Raw genomic sequence first — 19,963 nt, forward strand, 5'->3', positions numbered from 1 at the left:
TTTTTTTTTTTTTTTTTTCAGTACTGAGGATGGAACTCAGACTAAGGGACATTCTACCTCTGACCTACACCTCAGCCTTATTTATTATCCTTTACTTTTTTTTCTCTGGGTCTGGGGATGGAACCCAGGGGAATTCCATCTCTGAGCTACACCCCCTGCCCTATTTTTTATTCTTTTTATTTTGAAACAGGGTCTCACTAAGTTGCAGAGGACCTCACTCAGTATCAGGCTGGCCGTGAACCATGATCTTCCTGTCTCGGCCTCCCAAATGCTGGGATTACAAGTGTGCATCACCACGCCCGGCTCTATTTTTATTCTTTATTTTGAAACAAGATCTCACTAAATTGCAGAAAGCCTCACCAAGTACCTTAGGCTGGCTGTGAACCTCTAATTCTTCTGTCTCGGCCTCCCGAGTACTGGTATTACAAGTGTGCACCAACACCCATAGCTTCTGGTCACTTTTTATAGACTTAGTTGATACAAACTACATTAATGCTATATGAATGAAGAGGCACTTTAATAAGGTTGTTAAAATGCAGATGTCAGATAGAGACCAATATCAGCATTTATGCTTGGAAAACAGATTTAGTATTTAATCAAATACCACATGCAATTCAGACTTAACGTATGTGTGTGCATGCGTGTGTGCACTGAGAATTGAACCCAGGGACTCAATTTTAAACCTCCAAGCTATACCACCAACCCTATTTTTATTTTGAAACAGAGTCTCACTAAGTTGCAGAGGAACTCACTAGGTAGCTGAGGCTGGCCTCGAACCTGTCATCCTCCTGTCCATCCTTCCAAATACTAAGATTATAATAAGCATGCACCACCATGCCCAGCTAGACTTAACATCCTTTAAAAAATTTCTCAGCCTGGCAGATTGGCGCATGCCTGTAAACTTAGTATTTGGGAGGCTGACACAGGAGGAATGCAGGTTCAATGTCAGCCTTAGCAAGTAGGTTGTAGACCCTCATCAACCTAGCAAGACCCTGTTTCACATTAAAAATAAAATAGGGCTGGGGGTATAGCTCAGAGGTAGAATTCCCCTGGGTTCAACCCCCAGTACCACACACAAAAATTTTTTTTTTTTTTTTTTTTTTTTTTTTTTTGGTGGTGGTACTGGGTTTCCTGGAAGCCCTTCTACCTCCGGGCTACACTCCGAGACCTATTTTTACATTTTTATTTGGAAACAGGGTCTCCTAAGCCAGCGCGCGCGGCTGGCTTCAAACCTGCGCGATCCTGCTATCTCTGCCTCCCAAGCGCGGGGATTACAAGCATGTGCCACCACGCCCGGCCACAAAAATGTTTTTAAACCACGCGTTATGGCGCACACCCATAATCCCAGTACTTGGGAGACTGAGACCAGAGGATCACAGGTTTGGTGCCAGCCTTGGCAACTTAGCTAGATCCTGTTTCAAAACAAGCCAGGCATAGAAGCTCACACTTTTAATCCCAGTACTTGGAGGCTGAGAAAGAAGAATCAGGGGTTCTAGGACAGCAAGTAGTGAGACTGTCATCAACCTAGCAAGACCCTTTTTCCAAAAAAATAAAAAGGTCTGGGGTGTAGTTCAGAGATAGAATGCCCCTGGATTCAAACCCCAATGCCACAAAAAAAAAAAAAAAAAAGCCCTTTTCCATTCAGTGCCTGATATCTCATAGGAAAATAATGGAAATTCCAGCCCTCACAAGTTTTCCCTTTTTTGGGGGGGAGGGGCTTGGGAATTGAACCTAGCAATATTCTGCCTCTGAGTTATTCCCCAAGCTCTTTATTTTTTCTTTGAAACAGTCTCGCTAGGTTGCTGAGGCTGGAAGTGAACCTGTGATCTTCCTATCAGCCTCCCAAGTACTAGGATTACAGGCTTGTGCCACATGCCCGGCCCTCACAAATTTCTTAGCTCTTTGTTTTTCTAGCATATGTTTTTCCCAGCTTCGCATTACTTTTACTCTTTCAGTTTCATTTGTGACATATTTTTCTCTAATAAATTTCTTAACTACTGGTATATTTGCCAAGGACTTAGATGACAGCTTAAACCCTTTATTTTGATTTAAGACAAAGAACTTGATCAGCAACGTAATCTGTATTATTTGGGTTTTTCCTTTAGTGGAATAGCCAGAATAAAGGTGAGATTTTTCAGAGCCTCATTTCAAGCATCATTACCTTAAATAAATGTCCCTGTGTTCATCTGAAAAATAACTGGTTTGTCTCTGCTGCAGCTCTCATGTCAGCTCTTTTCCAGCACTGTTGTGTGGCATTGGCAGGTCACTACTGCAGTGCAGGCTGAGAAGGCTTTAGTGTTACTGTTCATCCTCAATATCAGTTTTCAAAGACATCTAGAGAGCTCCACCATTACAGGTTGTGCTGCCTGAAATCTTGTGACTCTAAGAAACAAACAGAAGAGATATGGTTCGGATTTATTATTGAGTTCTGTATAAGTCAATTACATATCTCTCTTGTCTGTCTCTAAAGTCATAACAAAAGAGGCTTGTGTTTTGATGATTATGAAGTGTAATGTCTATGTGGTCTCTCGAGCCAGGCAGGGTGGCGCATGCTTGTAATCCCAGTACTTGGGAGGCTGAGACAGGAGGATCCAGGTTCCTGGCCAGCCTCAGCTATTTAGTGATGCCCTCTGCAACTTAAATCCTGTTTCAAAATAAAGAGTAAGAAATAAGGCTGCCGGGCGTGATGGCACACGCTTATAATCCATGCGCTTGGGAGGCTGAGACAGGAGGATCGCACAGGTTCGAAGCCAGCCTCAGCTACTTAGTGAGACTTTCAGCAACTTAGACCCTGTTTCCAAATAAAATATAAAATAGGTCTGGGAGTATAGCCCGGAGGTAGAAAGCCTCTGGGTTCCACCCCCAGTACCATCCAAAAAAAAAAAAAGGAGAGAGAAATAAGGCTGGGGTTGTAGCTTGGAGGTAGAATGCCTCTGGGTTCAATCTCCAGCACCACAAAATAAAAATAATATTCACTTGATTATCTGTGTGAGCTTGCTTACTATAGTTAAGTCTTAAGTTTATTGAGGGATTTTAGGAAGCCATTTACAGATTAAGGCTAAGCTACACCCCTTGGACCTTAACAGTTACAAAGAACTGAAAAAAATCCTTTGATTTTGGTTCCACAGAATCATCCTGATGTCGCAAACAAATTGGCTACTTGTCCCTTTAATGCTCGCCACCAGGTTCCTCGGGCTGAAATCAGTCATCATATCTCAAGCTGTGATGACAAGAGCTGTATTGAGCAGGACGTGGGTAAGCCTGACTAGTTAAAACGTTTCAATACAGAGGTTAGCCCCTTCAGCTCTCTGGCATGCTGCATTGTCATTTGGATTTTGGGCTTCTATCATTTCAAGAGAGCATTCTATGCCTTTGAGATTTTTATCTCACTGCAGCAATAGGTTGTCAGGCTATATATGTGTCAGAGTGCTTTTTCTTCTGAATAGCCTGGTTCATTTACTAATAAATCATCTAAGAATAAAATCTTTTTATTGTAAATATCTTTGTTTTCTGTCTTCTGTCAACAAATAAAATCCCTCTGTTTAGCTTTCATACTGTCCATTTTTAGAAACAGACCTATTAGGCTACCCTGTAACCTTTAATATTACTAGTTTCTTTTGTTTTATTTATTTTATTGTTTGTGTGTGTGGCAGTGGGGATTGAACCCATGGACATTCTATCTCTGATCTACACTCCCAGCCCTATTTTACCTTTATTTTGAAACAGGGTATCACTAGGTTGGTGAGAGTCTCTACTTGCTGAGACTGTCCTTAAACCTGTCATCTCTTGCGGTCTCCTCCCAAGTACTGTGATGACGAATGTGCACCACCACACCTGGCTCTACTAATTCCTTTAAATACAACAGCTTGGCAGTGTCCCCTTCTTATGTCAAGTTTCTGTTGTCTTACAGTCAACCAAACCAAGAACCTTGGACAAGAGACTCTGGCTGAGAGCAGATGGCAGTGCCCTCCTTGTGATGAAGACTGGGATAAAGGTGAAGCGCCTCTACTTCATCTCCATGTCTCAGTCTCAAGTCATTTGCTTAAAACAGAAGGAAGATTTCCCTTTTTTATTAACATACCATGTTGTTCTGAACGCCTTATTATTTTTATTGGGCCCCAAAATGAGCACATTTGTATCGCTGTGAAGAAACATAGAACAGCCTATCCCTCTTGATTGGGAAAAGCACTTCTTTACATCTGTTTTGTTCCATAAATTGTGTTGTCCCATCTGTTTGGTTGTTCCTAGGCACATTTATTATTATTTATGTTGCTTATGTTTATATCCTTCAATTAAATTCCTGCTTCTGTGTCACTTAGGCAGGGTACTTGATCAATTTTTACTTGCATTTCCAAACTTAGGTGTATTATTTCCTGTCTTATATATTCAACTAGCATAAACTGGTATCTCATCTAGTAATACCACAAACTATGTTTTGCTTCCTTTGGCAGATTTGTGGGAACAGACCAGCACCCCATTTGTCTGGGGCACACCCAATTTCTGTGGCAACAATAGGTAAGTAAAATGGTTTCATTCCAAGCACTGCCTCTCAGTGCAAATCAGGGTCCTATTACAGCCGTCACTGTTTTGATTGTTTTGGTGATTATTCTCCTGTAATATATTTTTTTTTTTTTTTGGTACTGGAGATGGAACCCAGGGGCATTATACTTCCAAGCTACACTCTCAGCCCTATTTTTTATTCTTTATTTTGAAACAGGGTCTCACTGAGTTGCAAAGGGCCTTACTAAGTAGCTAACTAGGACTATCCTCAAACCACAATCCTCCTGTCTCAGCCTCCCAAATGCTGGGATTACAAGCGTGTGCCACCATGTCCGGCTTTTCTCCTGTTATTTGTTCCTTGGTTCATGAAATGGTTATTTGCTTTTTGCTAATCATTGGGAATACATTATTTTAGAATCCTAACAAGACAGTAGGCCAAGAGTGTGGCACACACTTGTAATCCCAGTACTTGGGAAGCTGAGACAGGAGGATCACAGGTTTGAGGCCAGCCTCAGCAACATAGTGAGACCCTGTTTGAAAATAAACAATAAGCTGAGTGTGGTGGTGCATTCTTGTAATCTCAGCATTTGTGAGACTGAGACAGGAGGATCGTGGTTCACAGACAGCCTCAGCTACTTAGTGAGGCTCTCTGCAACTCAGTGAGACCCTGTTTCAAAATAAAGAATAAGAGCCGGGTGTGGTGGCGCACGCTTGTAATCCCAGCATTCGGGAGGCTGAGACCGAAGGATCATGGTTTGCGGACAGCCTCAGCTACTTAGTGAGGCCCTCCGCAACTCAGTGAGACCCTGTTTCAAAATAAAGAATAAAGCCGGGCGTGGTGGCGCACACTTGTAATCCCAGCGCTTGGGAGGCTGAGACAGGAGGACCGCACAGGTTTGAAGCCAGCCTCAGCTACTTAGGCTTTCAGCAACTTAGTGAGACCCTGTTTCCATAAAATATTAAAAAAAAAAAGGTCTGGGAATATAGCCCGGAGGTAAAAAGCCTCTGGGTTCCAACCCCAGTACCACCAAAAAAAAGAAAGAAAGAAATAATAAAAAATAGGGCTGGGGGTGTAGCTCGGAGGTCAAATGCCCCTGGATTCCATCCCAAACCCGCCAAAAAAGAAAAAGGAAAGAAAGAGATGAGAGAGAAATTTGGGCCGGGAGTATATTTCAGAGATAGAATGCCTCTGGGTTTGATCCCCAGTACCACAAAAAAATAGCCGAGCGTGGTGGCGCACACTTGTAATCCCCGCGCTTGGGAGGCAGAGATAGGAGGATCGCGCAGGTTCGAAGCCAGCCATGCATGTAGGCTTAGGAGACCCTGTTTCCAAATAAAAATGTAAAAATAGGTCTGGGAGTGTAGCCCGGAGGTAGAAGGGCTTCCAGGAACCCCAGTACCACCAAAAAAAATTAAATAAACAAACAATAAGCCGGGTGTGGTGGCGCACGCTTGTAATCCCCGCTCTTGGGAGGCAGACAGGAGGATCGCGCACGTTTGAAGCCAGCCTCGCTGGCTTAAGAGACCCTGTTTCCAAGTACAAATATAAAAAAATAGGTGTTTGGGAGTATAGCCCAGAGGTAGAAGGGCTTCCAGGAACCCCAGTACCACCAAAAATAAATAAACAATAAAACAGAGGTGGGGGTGTAGCTCAGAGGTAGAGTCCCCTGGGTTCAATCTCCAGTCCTGAGATAGAAACAAAGATGAATTCCATTGATCACAACTTTAATTTTACCTCAGTTTTATGAGATTTACTGTTAGGTTGAATGGCATTTATAAAATGGGTTCATGACCCTTTCATACTTTGAACAGTAGATGACATTGCTGTTTGTCTCAATTCTGGAAAATGAAATGGTTAGACCATTCTGAATGCCTGTGGAGAACAGGGAGCTTTTCAGAAATGGTAATCATTCTAATTGCAGGAATATTTTGAAGGAAATGTGTTTACATTTCAATTGAATGTAGGTGGTGGTTTTGGCCCAAGTTATAAAAAGCAAATTTTGATTTTCTCTTGTGTGCCTACCTAGAGAATACAGATATGCTTACATGGTCAAATTCCTCTTTCTTGGATCAGGCATGGTGGCACATGCTTGGTAATCCCAGTGCTAGGGAGTCTGAGACAAGAATTGCAGGTTCAAGGGCAGCCTGGACAATTTAGCAAGATGCTATCTCAAAATAAAAAAGGTTATGGGTATAGCACAGTGATAGAATTCACTTGGGTTCAATTCTAAATACCGTCAAAAAAGAAAGAAGAAATTCCTCTTTTTTTTTTCTCTTCAGTCCTGCAAGCAACATCGTCATGGAACATAAGAGTAACTTGGCTTCGGGCATGCGAGTTCCCAAGTCTCTGCCCTATGTTCTGCCATGGAAAAACAGTAAGTAAATTGAGGCAAATTCTTTTAAACTCTTTGTTGGGCCACAGACAGCTGGTCTTGATTACTGGGATGTGTTCCGTCTACACACCTTGCACTTGCCCAACCCTAAAAGTGAGTGCCTCCTTGAGTTTTGTGTCCTAGGCACTGACTTTCTTTACTTCTGGCCCTGGTTAGAAGCCAGAAATTATGAACAGGAAAGTACCAGGTCGCAGAAACCAAAAGAATATTTTCAAGATGTGGTGACTACTGACATCAAATTCCAAGAGTAAAATTGGAGACCAATAAAGAGGGCTACTGATTTTGGCTAAAAGGAAGCCATCCCTGATTTTCAAGGCATAATACCAAGAGGGCATTCCAGTCCAAAATTATACTGCCTGCCTAAAAGGGAATGGGTGGAGAGGAAAAGGAGGTAAGAAGTAAAAAGAGGCAGCATCTTAAGGAATGGAATTCAGATGTCTTCTCTTAGATATCTAAGGCCTTGCTAGGTAAACATGCTAAACTACCCAAGATAGTATAATTTTTATTTGAAACAAAATACCTTATTTAGCCAGGCGTGGTGGCGCACACTTGTAATCCCTGCACTTGGGAGGCTGAGACAGGAAGATCACACAGGTTCAAAGCCATCCTCAGCTACTTAGGCTCTCAGCAACTTAGTGAGACCCTGTTTCCAAATAAAGTATAAAATAGGTCTGGAAGTATAGCCCAGAGGTAGAAAGCTCATGGGAACACCCCCAATACCACAAAAAAAAGAAAGAAAATATTTAATGTTCCCAAATTCAGAGTCTCTTGATTTCAGTCTTTACTATTATTTGAGCTACTCTTTGAGAGACCAGAGGATTCCCTTTAAAATATATTCCATTGGATACTTGCATTTCCCAAAAAAAAAAAAAAAAAATGAGATCATCAAATTATATGCCAAGACTTGAGAGGTGAAGAACTGTTTTATTTACCCATGCTTGTAAATGAACTTCAGTCACCAATTTTAAATTCGTCAACTTTTATAATTTAGTGTACTCCAGGAATAAGTCATTTATTTATGTTTAGTAAGCATAGAGAAAGTGAATTTCATCAACATAGTGTATTTATTTTGAAATATTTTCTACTTGTAGATGGAAATGCACAGTAATTGAACATCTTTCTTAAGTAAGTATTTCAGTTTTATTTCACTCTTCAGATGGTAGCAAGATTTAACTGGACACAAAGCAATTTGGGTCCAATTTTCTTTCAGATTATGGTATCAAATTAAAGCTTTGTGTGTGTGCATGTTTTTAAGTATATAGTCTCTGTTATGGCCTTACACACTAATGAATAGGCATTTACTGGTTAAATTACAATTCTGTTAACTTGGCTAAGTTGTTTTCCCTAAAGTTAGTACACATTGCTTTTTTTTTTTTTTATCAAAGTTGCATTCTAGATCTATCATGCCTCTTTTAATGGACTCTGAGTTTAATCAGAAAGCTGTGCTTCACTGCTCTGCAATTCTCTCCCTGTGCAGTACAGTGTAATCCTCATAAAAAAAAAATCACTCTTTTTAATGAGCAATTAAAATTTGAGGTCTCTAAAAATCTTACACTGTTGCTATCATCTGAGTGTTTGATTTAGCAGAACATCACAAAATCTGTGAAGAGAACAAAATCTTTTCCATTTCACAGATAATGCCTTTCTTTGAGGTTACCCTACATGTCTATGGCAGGGCCAGGTTTGATACTTCAGATGCTCTTTGGCTAAGGTTACCCAGCTACATTGTTCTTAGCAAAGGAATTCATTATAAAGGCTGGGTTTGAAGCTGGGCGTGGTGGCGCACGCTTATAATCCCAGCATTCAGGAGACTCAGACCGGAGGATTGGGGTTCGCGGACAGCCTCAGCTACCTAGTGTGGCTCTCTGCAACTCAGTGAGACCCGGTTTCAAAATAAAGAATAAAAAAAGGGCAGGGGGTGTAGCTCGGAGGTCGAATGCCCCTGGGTTCCACCCCCAGACCCGAAAAAAACAAAACAAAAAAAGGCTGGGGTTGGGATTATATACCAACTCTTTTAAAGATAGTAAAGATAGTAGGCCTTCAGTGGGCATTCTTCCTCCAAGATACACCTCCTGCTTTTTTTTTTTTTAAACAGGATTTTTTTTTTTTTTTTTTTTTTTTTTTTTTTTTTTTTTTTGGTGGTGGTACTAGGGGTGGAACCCAGAGGCTTTCTACCTCCGGGCTATCCTCCCAGACCTTTTTTTATATTTTATTTGGAAACAGGGTCTCACTAAGTTGCTGAAAGCCTCACTAAGTAGCTGAGGCTGGCTTTGAACCTATGCGATCCTCCTGTCTCAGCTTCCAAGCGCTGGGATTACAAGTGTGCGCCACCACGCCCGGCTAAACAGGATCTTACTAGTTTTTGAGGGTCACACTAAATTATTGAGACTGGCCTCAAAGCTTTGATTTTTCTAAGCCTTCCCAAGTACAAAGATTACAGGAATGTGCCACTGTGCCTGGCTGAATGTTTACTGAATGAATAAATTGTTGGCCTGCTGTTTTCTAGTCTCGCTCATTCTCAGACACTGAAGCAGTTGAATCTGAGTTAGGGTTTATTTTATACCAAAAGTAATGTTTTCTTCTGCAGAGAAGTGAAAAAGAAATGTTAAAAGCAAACCCTTCAAAGCTATGAACAAAAATATCAGTACACACTAGCCATTTTTCTTGGTAGATTCTGACTTAAAATTATTAAACATAGAATCGGGTATGGTGGCACATGCTTGTAATCCCAGCATTTGGGAGGCTGAGATTGGAGGATTGCAGTTTGTAGACAGCCTCAGATACTTAGGCCCTGTTTCAAAATAAAAAATAGGACTGAGGGTGTAGCTCGGAGGTAGAAAGCCCTTCTGGATTCCATCCCAAGTACCACAAAAAATATGTATATATATTATTAAATGTAGACAGGCATGGTGGCTCATACTTGTAATCCCAGTATTTGGAAGACTGAGACAGGAGGATCATAGGTTTCAGGACAGCTTCAGTGAATAATGAGACTCATCAATCTAATGAGAACCTGTTTCAAAATAAAAGGTAGCATGGTTGTGCTTATAATCTCATTACTTGGAGCCTGAGACAGGAGGATCCCAAATCCACTTCCAGACTCAGCTATTTAGTGAAGCCCTCTGCAACTTCGTAAGACCCGTTTCAAAATTAAAAATTTTTAAAAATACAGTTGCGGGTATGGTTTGGAGGTAGGATGCTCCTGGGTTCAATCCCCAATACCGCAAAATAAATAATAAAAGTAAAATAGAGCTGAAGATATATCTTGGGGATTGAAGGCCCCTGGGTTCCACCCTCAGTACACACACACACACACACACACACACACACACACACACACACACACAAAATTATTAAATGTATCTGAAAGCCAGAAAATTAGATTTAGCCTCAGTGGAGAGAGACATAATAGCACTGGGGTGTGTCAGCATATATTGAACAGATAAATGGAAAGGGGGGAGGAAAGGAGGGAAAGAAAATTACCCTAGATAATATTTGGGGGGGCACTAGGGATTGAACCCTACCTTTGAGCTACATCTCTAGCCCTATTTTATTTTTATTTTGAAACAGGATTTTGCTAGGTTGATGAAAGTCTCACTCTTTGCTGAAGTTGTCCTCAACCCTGTGATCCTCTGTCTCAGCCTTCCAAGGACTGAAAGTATAGGCATATACCACCACACCCAGCAAGAATGGAGGGTTTTGTTTTGTTTTGTTTTAAAAAACATTCTGTGAGAATGGTTTGTTCACTTACTACTTAATATACTTTATCCCATTTTTATCAGCTCCCCTTTTTACTAGAAAAATGCCTCAAAATCAAGTAATACCATATTAATTTTATCCCTTAATGTATATTGTAACATCTCAAAAAGATACTGTTAGAGTTGAGCATGATGGTGCACACCTATAATCCCAGTACTGGGAGGCCGAGACAGGAATATCATAATTTAAGGACAGCCTAAGCAAGTAATGAGACTCTCATCAACCTGGCGAAATCCTGTTTCAAAATAAAAATAAGGTTGGGGATATAGCTCAGAGGTAGAATACCCCTGGGTTCAATTCCCTGTACTACCAAAAAACGTGTTAATGACTAAATAGAATTTCTAAGAGGAGAAAAAGCTAACTAGGTGCAGCAAGGCCTGAGGGAGACTGAGACAGGAGGATCAAAGGTTCACGAGCAGTCTCAGCAAGTAGTGGGACTCATCACCCTAGCAAGACTCTGTTTCAGAATAAAAAGAAAGTAGAATTGAGGGTGTATAGCTCAGAAGTAGAACTTCCCTGAGTTTAGTCCTCAGAGAAGAAAAAAAAGTCAACATAAGTTAACGCGTGAATCCAGAACTCTCTGAAGGAGTCAGTTGCCTGGAGAGTCAGCTCTGATGTTCTTCACTTGTGCAACTGTTGACGCAGCAGTGTACGCTGATGTCTGTGTAGAATGTGTTTGATTCATTTAGCAGGTTTTCGTGCATGCAGTAGTACTAAAGAGCTCTAAAGGTCAGAAGGTACTTTGTGTTTTGCCATTAACAAGAGCAGATTTCTCCAGCAGACCAAAAAAATTTAATTGGGTTATAGTTGGATAGCCTAATAGTTGATGCTTTTGTCTTTGAAAGAAACTAAGAAACTTTTTTTTCTTTCTCGCATTTCCTTGCAGACGTCAGACTCTGGAAGACTCTTGCTTCTTCCTGCTTCCCAAGAGTTCTTCATTTTTTTCTCCTTATCTAATTATAGAACAATAAACTGACTTTCAAACTGACAAGCACCTTTTTTTCCTTCTTCCTCCCTTTGACTCATTTAATGCAAGAACCTTCATACTCAGAAGAACTTCAAGTAAACCATGGGGGTAGATCCTTGATAGTTTCTGCAGCCTCCAAATAAAAATCACATTGTATTCTACATTAATGAACCCTAATGATTGAAATTATCTTAATGGATCCATCTAAGTAGACAGGAAACTTGGGTTGTAACTATAATTTGTAACTATATATTTGTGTTCTCTGATATGCACAGTCCTAATCCTTTTAAGAATTTATAAGTCAGATGTGGTGCCGCACAGTTGTAATCCCAGTACTTGGGAGGCCAAGACAGGAGGATCATGGGTTTGAGGCCAGCCTCAGGTACTAAGGAGGCCCTGTTCCAAAGTAAAGGATAAAAAATAGGGCTGGGAGTGAAGCTCAGAGGTAGAATGCCTCTGGGTTCCATTTCTAGTATCACCCAAAAAAAAAAAAAATGTATAGCTTGTCATACCAGTACTTGGGAGGCTGAGACAGAGGGACTGCAGGTTCACGGCCAGCCTCAGCTACGTAGGTCTTTCACAACTTAGACCATTTCAGAATAATGAAAAATAGGGCTGGGAGTGTAACTTGGAGGTAGAATGCCCTTGGGTTCCATCTTTAGTACCTAAAAAAAAAAAAAAAAATTTATAGAAATGGGCTTTTTCTGATTGGTGAATCTATATCCACAGTTTTAAGATATTGATAACATTTATATAGCAAAATACCCCATTCTTGCTTAAGTTTTTATGACATTTTACTGCCTGAATACTTTCAACACAGGGCAGGTTTATCATCCTCTATTCCATATAGAAGTTGTACTAGCTAGCCAGGTGTGGTGCACACCTGTAATCCCAGCACTCGGGAGCGGAGACCTGAGGATCTCAGTACGGTTCACCGACAGCCTCAGCTACTTAGGGAGGTCATTCACAACTCAGACCCTGTTTCAAAAAATATAAAGACTAAAAAATAGGACTCGAGGTATAGCTTTGAGATAGAATGCCCCTGGTACAGCATCCCTAGTACAGCAAAAAAAATAAGTATCTAGAGAGCCAAGGTAGGCTAATAATACCTCACTCCCAAAAATTCTTGGTTTAAGCCGAGCATGGTGACGTATGCTTTTGTAATCCCAGCGCTTGGGAGGTTGAGACAGGAGGATCACACAGGTTCAAAGCCAGCCTCTGCTACTTAGGCTCTCAGCAACTCAGACCCTGTTTCCAAATAAAGTATAAAACAGGGCTGGGGTGTAGCCTGGAGGTAGAAAGCCCCTGGGTTCCACCCCCACTACCAAAAAAAAAAAAAAGAAAATGCTTAGTTTAAGCCAGGCACAAGGTTCATACCTTTAACTTTGAAAGCTGCGACTGGAAGGTCACAGGACCAGGGCCAGCCTCAGCAACCTAGTGAGACCCTGTTTGAAAATAAAATAGGGTTGGGGGTAAAGCTTGGGGGCAGAATGCCCCTGGGTTCAATCCCCAGTACAAAGGGAGGGAGGTAGAGAGGGATCTTAGTTTGTTCCTGGGGAGAGTGGGAAACAACTTGCTCATGACTACTAGAATCTACTCACAGATTATTCAGACTTGGAATGTGAATAGCACTCACCATAGAAGAATGCCTGCCTGTGTTAACTTTGATAAACTGAGTATTAAAACTGCCTATTTGTCTAGTTTACAAACTTCAAGAGATTGATTAGGATTTTTATTGGGCATAGTTTGCTGGAAAGCTTTGGAGAATCTCAAAAACTAGTACAAAGAAGTAGCTCTTTACCCCTTCTGTCAGAAATTGGGAGCTTATCTTTGGGACCCTCTTATCTTTGGAACTTTCTTTTTTAGAGGACACCATTTCTTTGGAATGTGAACGGGTGGAAGATAAACAGCTGAAATCCTGCTTCGACTTCAATAAAGTCAACTGTTAAAGCTAAAGATTAAAGTAGAAGTGTTTTCAAAGCTTATCCTGAAGAGCTGAATTCTGAGTCCTGCATTTTGGTCTTAGCAGGGCTTCCATACTCTAACCAAGGAGAGGATTTGGTTTTTAGAAGATTGCCATTTTCTGCAAGGGTCCTAGAAGTGCTATTGTGACTTGCACGTGTTCTCACCAGGGATAAATGTCGGTGGTAAGCGATGCTTAGGTGTACTGGACTGGACCTCAAGGGGGATCTTTGGATTTCAGTAATCCATGCAGTAACCTTTCATTGTTGAACCAGAACAATAGCCATTTGTGTTCGTCTCTGATACAGAAACACATATATACCACACTGGTATTCTTGCCCTTTTCACAATTCGTATTAGTCTCTAGAATAGGCACAAACTGAGGAGATAACATTTTACTTTTACCATTTTTAAAGGTAATAAAAAGCAAACCATAGCCAGGTGTGGTGGTGTACACTTGTGATCCCAGTACTTAGGAAGCAGAGACAGGAGGATCACAGGTTTGTGACCAGCCTCAGCTACTTAGTGAGGCCTCTGCAACTTAGTGAGACCCTGTTTCAAAATAAAGGATAAAAAAAAATAGGGCTGGGGATGTAGCTCAGAGGTAGAATGCCCCTGGGTTCCATTTCTGGGGGAAGAAAAAAAAAAGAAAAGCAGTTTATATACCATATTTTTTTTTGTTTGGGGGGGTGCTTTCTTTGTTTTTTCTTTTTAATTAGCATTATTGTTTGTTTTGTGATACTGAAATTGAACCCAGGGGCATTCTACCTTTTGAACTATATTCCAAGCCCTTTACAGAGTCTTACTAAGTTGCTGTGCACTGGATTTGAACCTGTGATCCTCCTGTCTCAGCCTCCCAAGTACTGGTATTCCAGGCATGTGCCACTGTGCGCGGCTTTGGTTTTGGTTGTTTGTTTATTTTTGGTGCCGTGGATTTAACCCAGGGCCTTGTGCATGCTGGACAAGAGCTCTACTATATCACAAGTAGCAGTGTTTGTGTGTGTGAGAGAGAGTGTGTATCTTTTTTATTTATTTATTTATTTTTTGGTACTGTGGATTGAACCCAGGGACATTGTACCTCCAGGCTATACATACCCCAGCCCTATTTTTTTTTTAAACAGGGTCTGCCTAAGTTGCTGACAGCCTTACTAAGTTGCTGAGGGTGGCTTCAGATCTATCATCCTCTTATCTCAGCTTCCCAAGAACTGGGCTTACAAGCATGTGCCCAGCAAGAAGAGACCTTTAATAAGAAAGTACACATTTCATATGCTTATTCAGTAGGTAGAATAAGGAAAAACTACCTATTCCATGAGAAAAATACTGTATATATAACTACAGTATTTGCTCTTTTTTTCTTCACTATCATCTAGATAACTGTTAAGGTTCAGAAAGACTCACATCCTACTTGCAATGTTGGCCTCTTCAGAGACCCGAGGACACATAAACCGGGTACCTCACACCAACAGTCTCAGCCGACTTTCAGTGTGTTCCATCCACACGTACCTGATAAGTGCAAAGCTGGGTATGAACAGGACAGATGCCGTTTACATAGCATTCTACCGATGAAACAGATGGGGAATCTAAGATGATACGGCTTGAAAGAACAGCATCCTAGACCAGGCTGTCACCCTAGAGGAACAGTTATTTGATCAGATTTGCAGTGTGTTTACCTTATTTAAAATCTTTTAAAAGCCAAGCATGATGGCCCATGCTTATAATCCCAGTACTTGGGAGGCTGAAACAGGAGGATTGCAGGTTTGAGGACAGCCTCAGCTACTTAGTGAGACCCTCTGCAACTTAGTGAAACCCTGTTCCAAAATAAAGAATAAAAAATAGGTGGGCATGATGGCACACACTTGTAATCCTTGCATTTGAGAGGCTGAGGCAGAAGATCAGAGTTTGAAGATAGCCTCAGCTACATAGGCCCTTTGCAAATCAATGAGACCCTGGTTTCTTTGTTATTGTTGTTTGGGGTTTTTTTGTGCTTTTTGGGGGGATGTAGTTTGTCTTTTGGTTTTTGTTTTTGGGTTTTTTGTTTTTTGATTATTGTTTTTGCGATACGAGGGGTGGAATCCAGAGGCATTTTACCTCCAAGCAATACCCCCAGCCTTATTTTTTATTTTTTATTTTGAAATAGGGTCTCACTGAGTTGCACCACCACACCCGGCAAGACCCTGTTTTAAAAAACAAAGAATAAAAAATAGGGCTGGAGGTGTCACTCAGAGGTAGAACACCAGCCAGCTGGGCATGGTGGCGCACCCTTGTAATCCCAGCGCTTGGGAAGCTGAGACTCCAGGAGGATTGCACAGGTTTGAAGCCAGCCTCAACTACTTAGTGAGGCTCTCAACTTAGTGAGACCCTGTTCCCAAATGAAATATAAAAAAATAGGTCTGGGAGTATAGCCCAAAGGTAGAAAAGCCCCTGGGTTCCAACTCCAGTACCACAAAAAAAAAAAAAAGAGAGAGAGAGATAGAATGTCCCCGGGTTCCATCTCTACTACCACACACACACAAAAAAAAAAAAAAAAGAAGAAGAAGAAAAAATAGGGCTGGGGGAGTAGCTCAGAGGGAGAATGCCCCTGAATTCCATCCCCAGGATTGCTAAATAAATAAATACTTTTATAATGAGACCCTATTTCAAAAAAAATAAATAAATAAAATAGGGCTGGGAGTATAGCTCAGAGACAGAATGCCCCAGAATTCAATTTCTAGTAACACACACACACACACACACACACACACACACACACATACACACACATACACACACTGTTTTATATTAAACAAAAACAGTGTAAGAAACCTTGAAATCTGAAAACAATTTTGTTTATATGTGTTTTTTGTTGGTAGTGGGGGGGTTTTGGGGTTTTTTGGTTTTTTTGATGGTACTGGGATTCCTGGAAACCCTTCTATCTCCGGGCTACACTCCCAGACCTAGTTTATATTTTTTTTAAATTTGGAAACAGGGTCTCTTAAGCCAGCAAGGCTGGCTTCGAACCTGCGCGATCCTCCTGTCTCTGCCTCCCAAGCGCGGGGATTACAAGTGTGTGCCACCACACCCTGCTTGTTTATATTATATGGAAGTAAATCTAGGCAATATGAAAAACTACTGCTAGCCAAACGTAGTTGTACACACTTATAATCCCAGTATTTGGGAGACTGAGACAGGAGGATCAAATTCGAGAACAACCTCAGCTACTTAGGCCCTTTGCAACTCAGTGAGACCCTGTTTCAAAGTAAAAAATTTAAAAAAAAAATAGGGCTGGGGGTGTAATTTAGATGTAGAATGACCCTCGGTTCAATTCCCAGTACTGCAAAAGAAAAAAAAAAAGAAAAAGAAACACTACTGCTTACAAACCCAACCATGCCTCTTAATTTTCATTAAAATACTTGTCACTGAAATAATGCATGCTTGTCAAGTTCATTTGTTCCCATTCTAGTTCCCGACTTGGGACTGAGGATTTCACTGGAAAGCATCTTGTGTCAGGTTTTCTCTAGAGTGAGTGGAGGTGCAAATTGATAGTGATGGAAAGTCTTGATCTTGAGATTAGAAGCTCCACTGAGATATCCTTTTGTTGAATTGGAGAGTTCTTCAGAAGAATCAGTGTTCTTGAAAAATAAGCATTGGTCAGGTATGATGGCCCCAGACTGAATCCCCAGTACTAAAATAAAAACAAAAAAAACTATGAAGAAAAGGGAGCCAGGCGTGGTGGCACACTAATCCTAGTGCTTGAGAGGCAAAGACAGGAGGATTGCAGGTTTGAGGACAGCCTCAGCAATTTATGAGGCTCTCAGCAACCTAGTGAGACCCTGTTTCCAAATAAGAAATAAAATCAAAGTTACATACCTATTGGAACCATGTCAATGCATCTTTTTCTTTTCTTTTCTTTTTTTTTTTTTTTTTTGGTGGTATTGGGGTTCCTGGAAACCCTTCTACTTCTGGGCTACACTCCCAGACCTATTTTTATATTTTTATTTGGAAACAGGGTCTCTTAAGCCAGCGCATCTGGCTTTGAGCCTGCACGATCCTCCTGTCTCCACCTCCCAAGTGTGGGGATTATAAGTGTGCGCCACCACACTCGGGGTGTGTGTGTGTGTGTGTGTGTGTGTGTGTGTGTGTGTTACTGGTAATAGAACCCAGAGGCATTCTATCTCTAAACTACGTGTGTGTGTGTGTGTGTGTGTGTGTGTGTGTGTGTGTGTGTGTGTTACTGGTAATAGAACCCAGAGGCATTCTATCTCTAAACTACATCCCCAGATTGATTCTTTTTATTCTTTATTTTGAAATAAGATTTTGTTTTTATTTGGGCTGGGGGTGTAACTCAGAGGTATAAAGCTGCTGGGTTCAGTCCCCCAGTACCACATTTTTAAAAAATTGTTATTAAAATAAGAACTGGAAGCCGGGTGTGATAACACACACTTGTAAACCCAGTACTTGGAAGGCTGAGACTGGAGGATCATGGTTCATGGACAGCCTCAGCTACTTAGTGAGGCCCTCTGCAACTCAATGAGACTCTGTTTCAAAATAAAGAATAGAGCCGGGCGTGGTGGCGCACGCTTGTAATCCCCGCACTTGGGAGGCAGAGACAGGAGGATCGCGCAGGTTCGAAGCCAGCCGTGCTGGCTTAGGAGACCCTGTTTCCAAAAATAAAATAGGTCTGGGAGTGTAGTCCGGAGATAGACGGGCTTCCAGGAACCCCAGTACCACCAAAAAATAAAAAATAAAAAAAAATAAAAAAATAAATAAAGAATAGAAAATAGGGCTGGGGGTATATCTCAGAGGTAGTATGCCCCTGGGTTCTGTTAGGTTGAAAATAGAGTTAGGGGATTTAGGAGGGAGGTAAAAACACCCACTGGGTTATCAGAGACCACTGTTTTATTTGGACCCGGCCCCTCTGGAGAGTCAGCCAGCCGTGGGGGGAGGGACCGACGGACCACACGTCTGGAGAGTTGCACATAGTCCTGATCGGCTGAGTCATGTGGCGGATCAGAGGCACCGATGTTTTATAGGCATCTGTAGTCTCTCACGACATCTGTGTCTCACGATGTTTGGAGTCTCAAGGCACCTGGAATCTCATGATATCTCCGCTTTTGTTTTCTGGGGTTCTGCCTCCTGTTCCGCTGCGAGATCCTGTGGGGGAGGAACCTAACTTATCATCCCGGCCTTTTGGTGATAATGGGCAGAGACCAAATCTTAAGCTACTTCCCGCTGTCAGGGGGTGTCGTAGGGGGGGCCCCTTGGCCAGAAGAGGTCAGGTCCTCTGGAAGTGGGCAGGTGGGAGTATGGCTGCAGCGGGAGTTGGAGGTTACCCTGGACAGCTTGGTAATGTGCGTTTGAGAAGACTTTAATGGATGAGGAGCTATTAAAAGAAAAGGCAAATCGTGAGAAAAGGTCCCAAGTTGGGCAGGAGCCCATCAGCTACTGGCCCTTGCCCAGAAGTGAAGGAGCCCAGCAGCTGCTGGCCCTTGGAGCCCTTTGAGATGAGGTAGATTGTCACTGGATTTTTTCCTGAGAAAGACACATGCCACTCTTTTAGCAGTGAGTGGGCTTGGGTCAGTCTGGTCAAATGAAAACATGCTATTGAGTCAGGAGCATCAGTAATGGGTTTTAGAGAATTTAATACTTATGGCTGTCTGGCATCTGGAGAGGGAGAGCACCATACTATATAAACAAGTGGTCTGCCTGGGCTGGCAAGGAGGATAGAGGTTGAGGGATCCAGGAGCCGTCAGTCTTCGGCCAGGCTGAGTAGGGCCAGCGGCGGGGCCTGGTCTGGAAAGGTGGTCCCCCTGTGTTGAGGCACCTGGGGCTCATTGCTTTTCCAAGGGCACTGTTCCAGTGTCCCTCCTGGCCACACACTGGGCACAGTCTGATTGATGGGCATGGCCTTGCTGCACTTGAGGCAGGCTCCTGGAGGTAGTCGTCATTGCTGTCCTCCTCCCCTAGGTGGTGCTCCAGAGGGTTGAGCTGCCACCTCTGGCCACAGGGCAGCTACCAGGGATCTGCCTTTTGGCAAAATCGGAGTGTAAACTCCATCTCTGCCTATTCCTCTCTGGAATTAAAACTTTAAATGCCATGTTAACCAAATCTCAGATAAGAGTTTGAGGACCATCCTCAGCCTTTCTTAATTTTTTGAAACACCTCCTGAGTTTGGTTCCTTAAGGGAGGAAGGCAGGGGGAACAGAGCGGGTTAGAGTGGGAAGCTGTCCTGGGATAGGATGGTGACCGGGACAGTGAGGAGAGAACCTGTAAATCAGTGTCCGCAGAAAGCAGTGCCTACAAGCCAGCCCGGTCAGACTCTGGCATCCATGTATTGTCACAAAATGTGGACTGTTTCTGTGACTCAGCAAAATTGCAGGCTGGTGCAGGTCAAGATGGCAACTGT

The 19,963-nt window shown here is 42.1% G+C and overlaps 1 protein-coding gene across 1 annotated transcript in view; it reads left to right on the forward strand.

Annotated features, from left to right (window-relative positions):
* GTSF1 (gametocyte specific factor 1) overlaps positions 1–19,963 on the forward strand; it is a gene marked incomplete at both ends in the record, with an annotated part of 53,245 nt that overhangs the window by 8,457 nt on the left and 24,825 nt on the right. The window contains 4 exons of the mRNA XM_080704873.1: positions 3,129–3,255; positions 3,911–3,994; positions 4,452–4,515; positions 6,781–6,875. Of these exons, the coding sequence (XP_080560999.1) occupies positions 3,129–3,255; positions 3,911–3,994; positions 4,452–4,515; positions 6,781–6,875 (370 nt within the window). The remainder of the gene's footprint in view (positions 1–3,128; positions 3,256–3,910; positions 3,995–4,451; positions 4,516–6,780; positions 6,876–19,963) is intronic.

This window comes from Muscardinus avellanarius (genome assembly GCF_963383645.1).
Source record: "Muscardinus avellanarius genome assembly, chromosome: 11".
Classification (NCBI taxonomy): Eukaryota; Metazoa; Chordata; class Mammalia; order Rodentia; family Gliridae; genus Muscardinus; species Muscardinus avellanarius.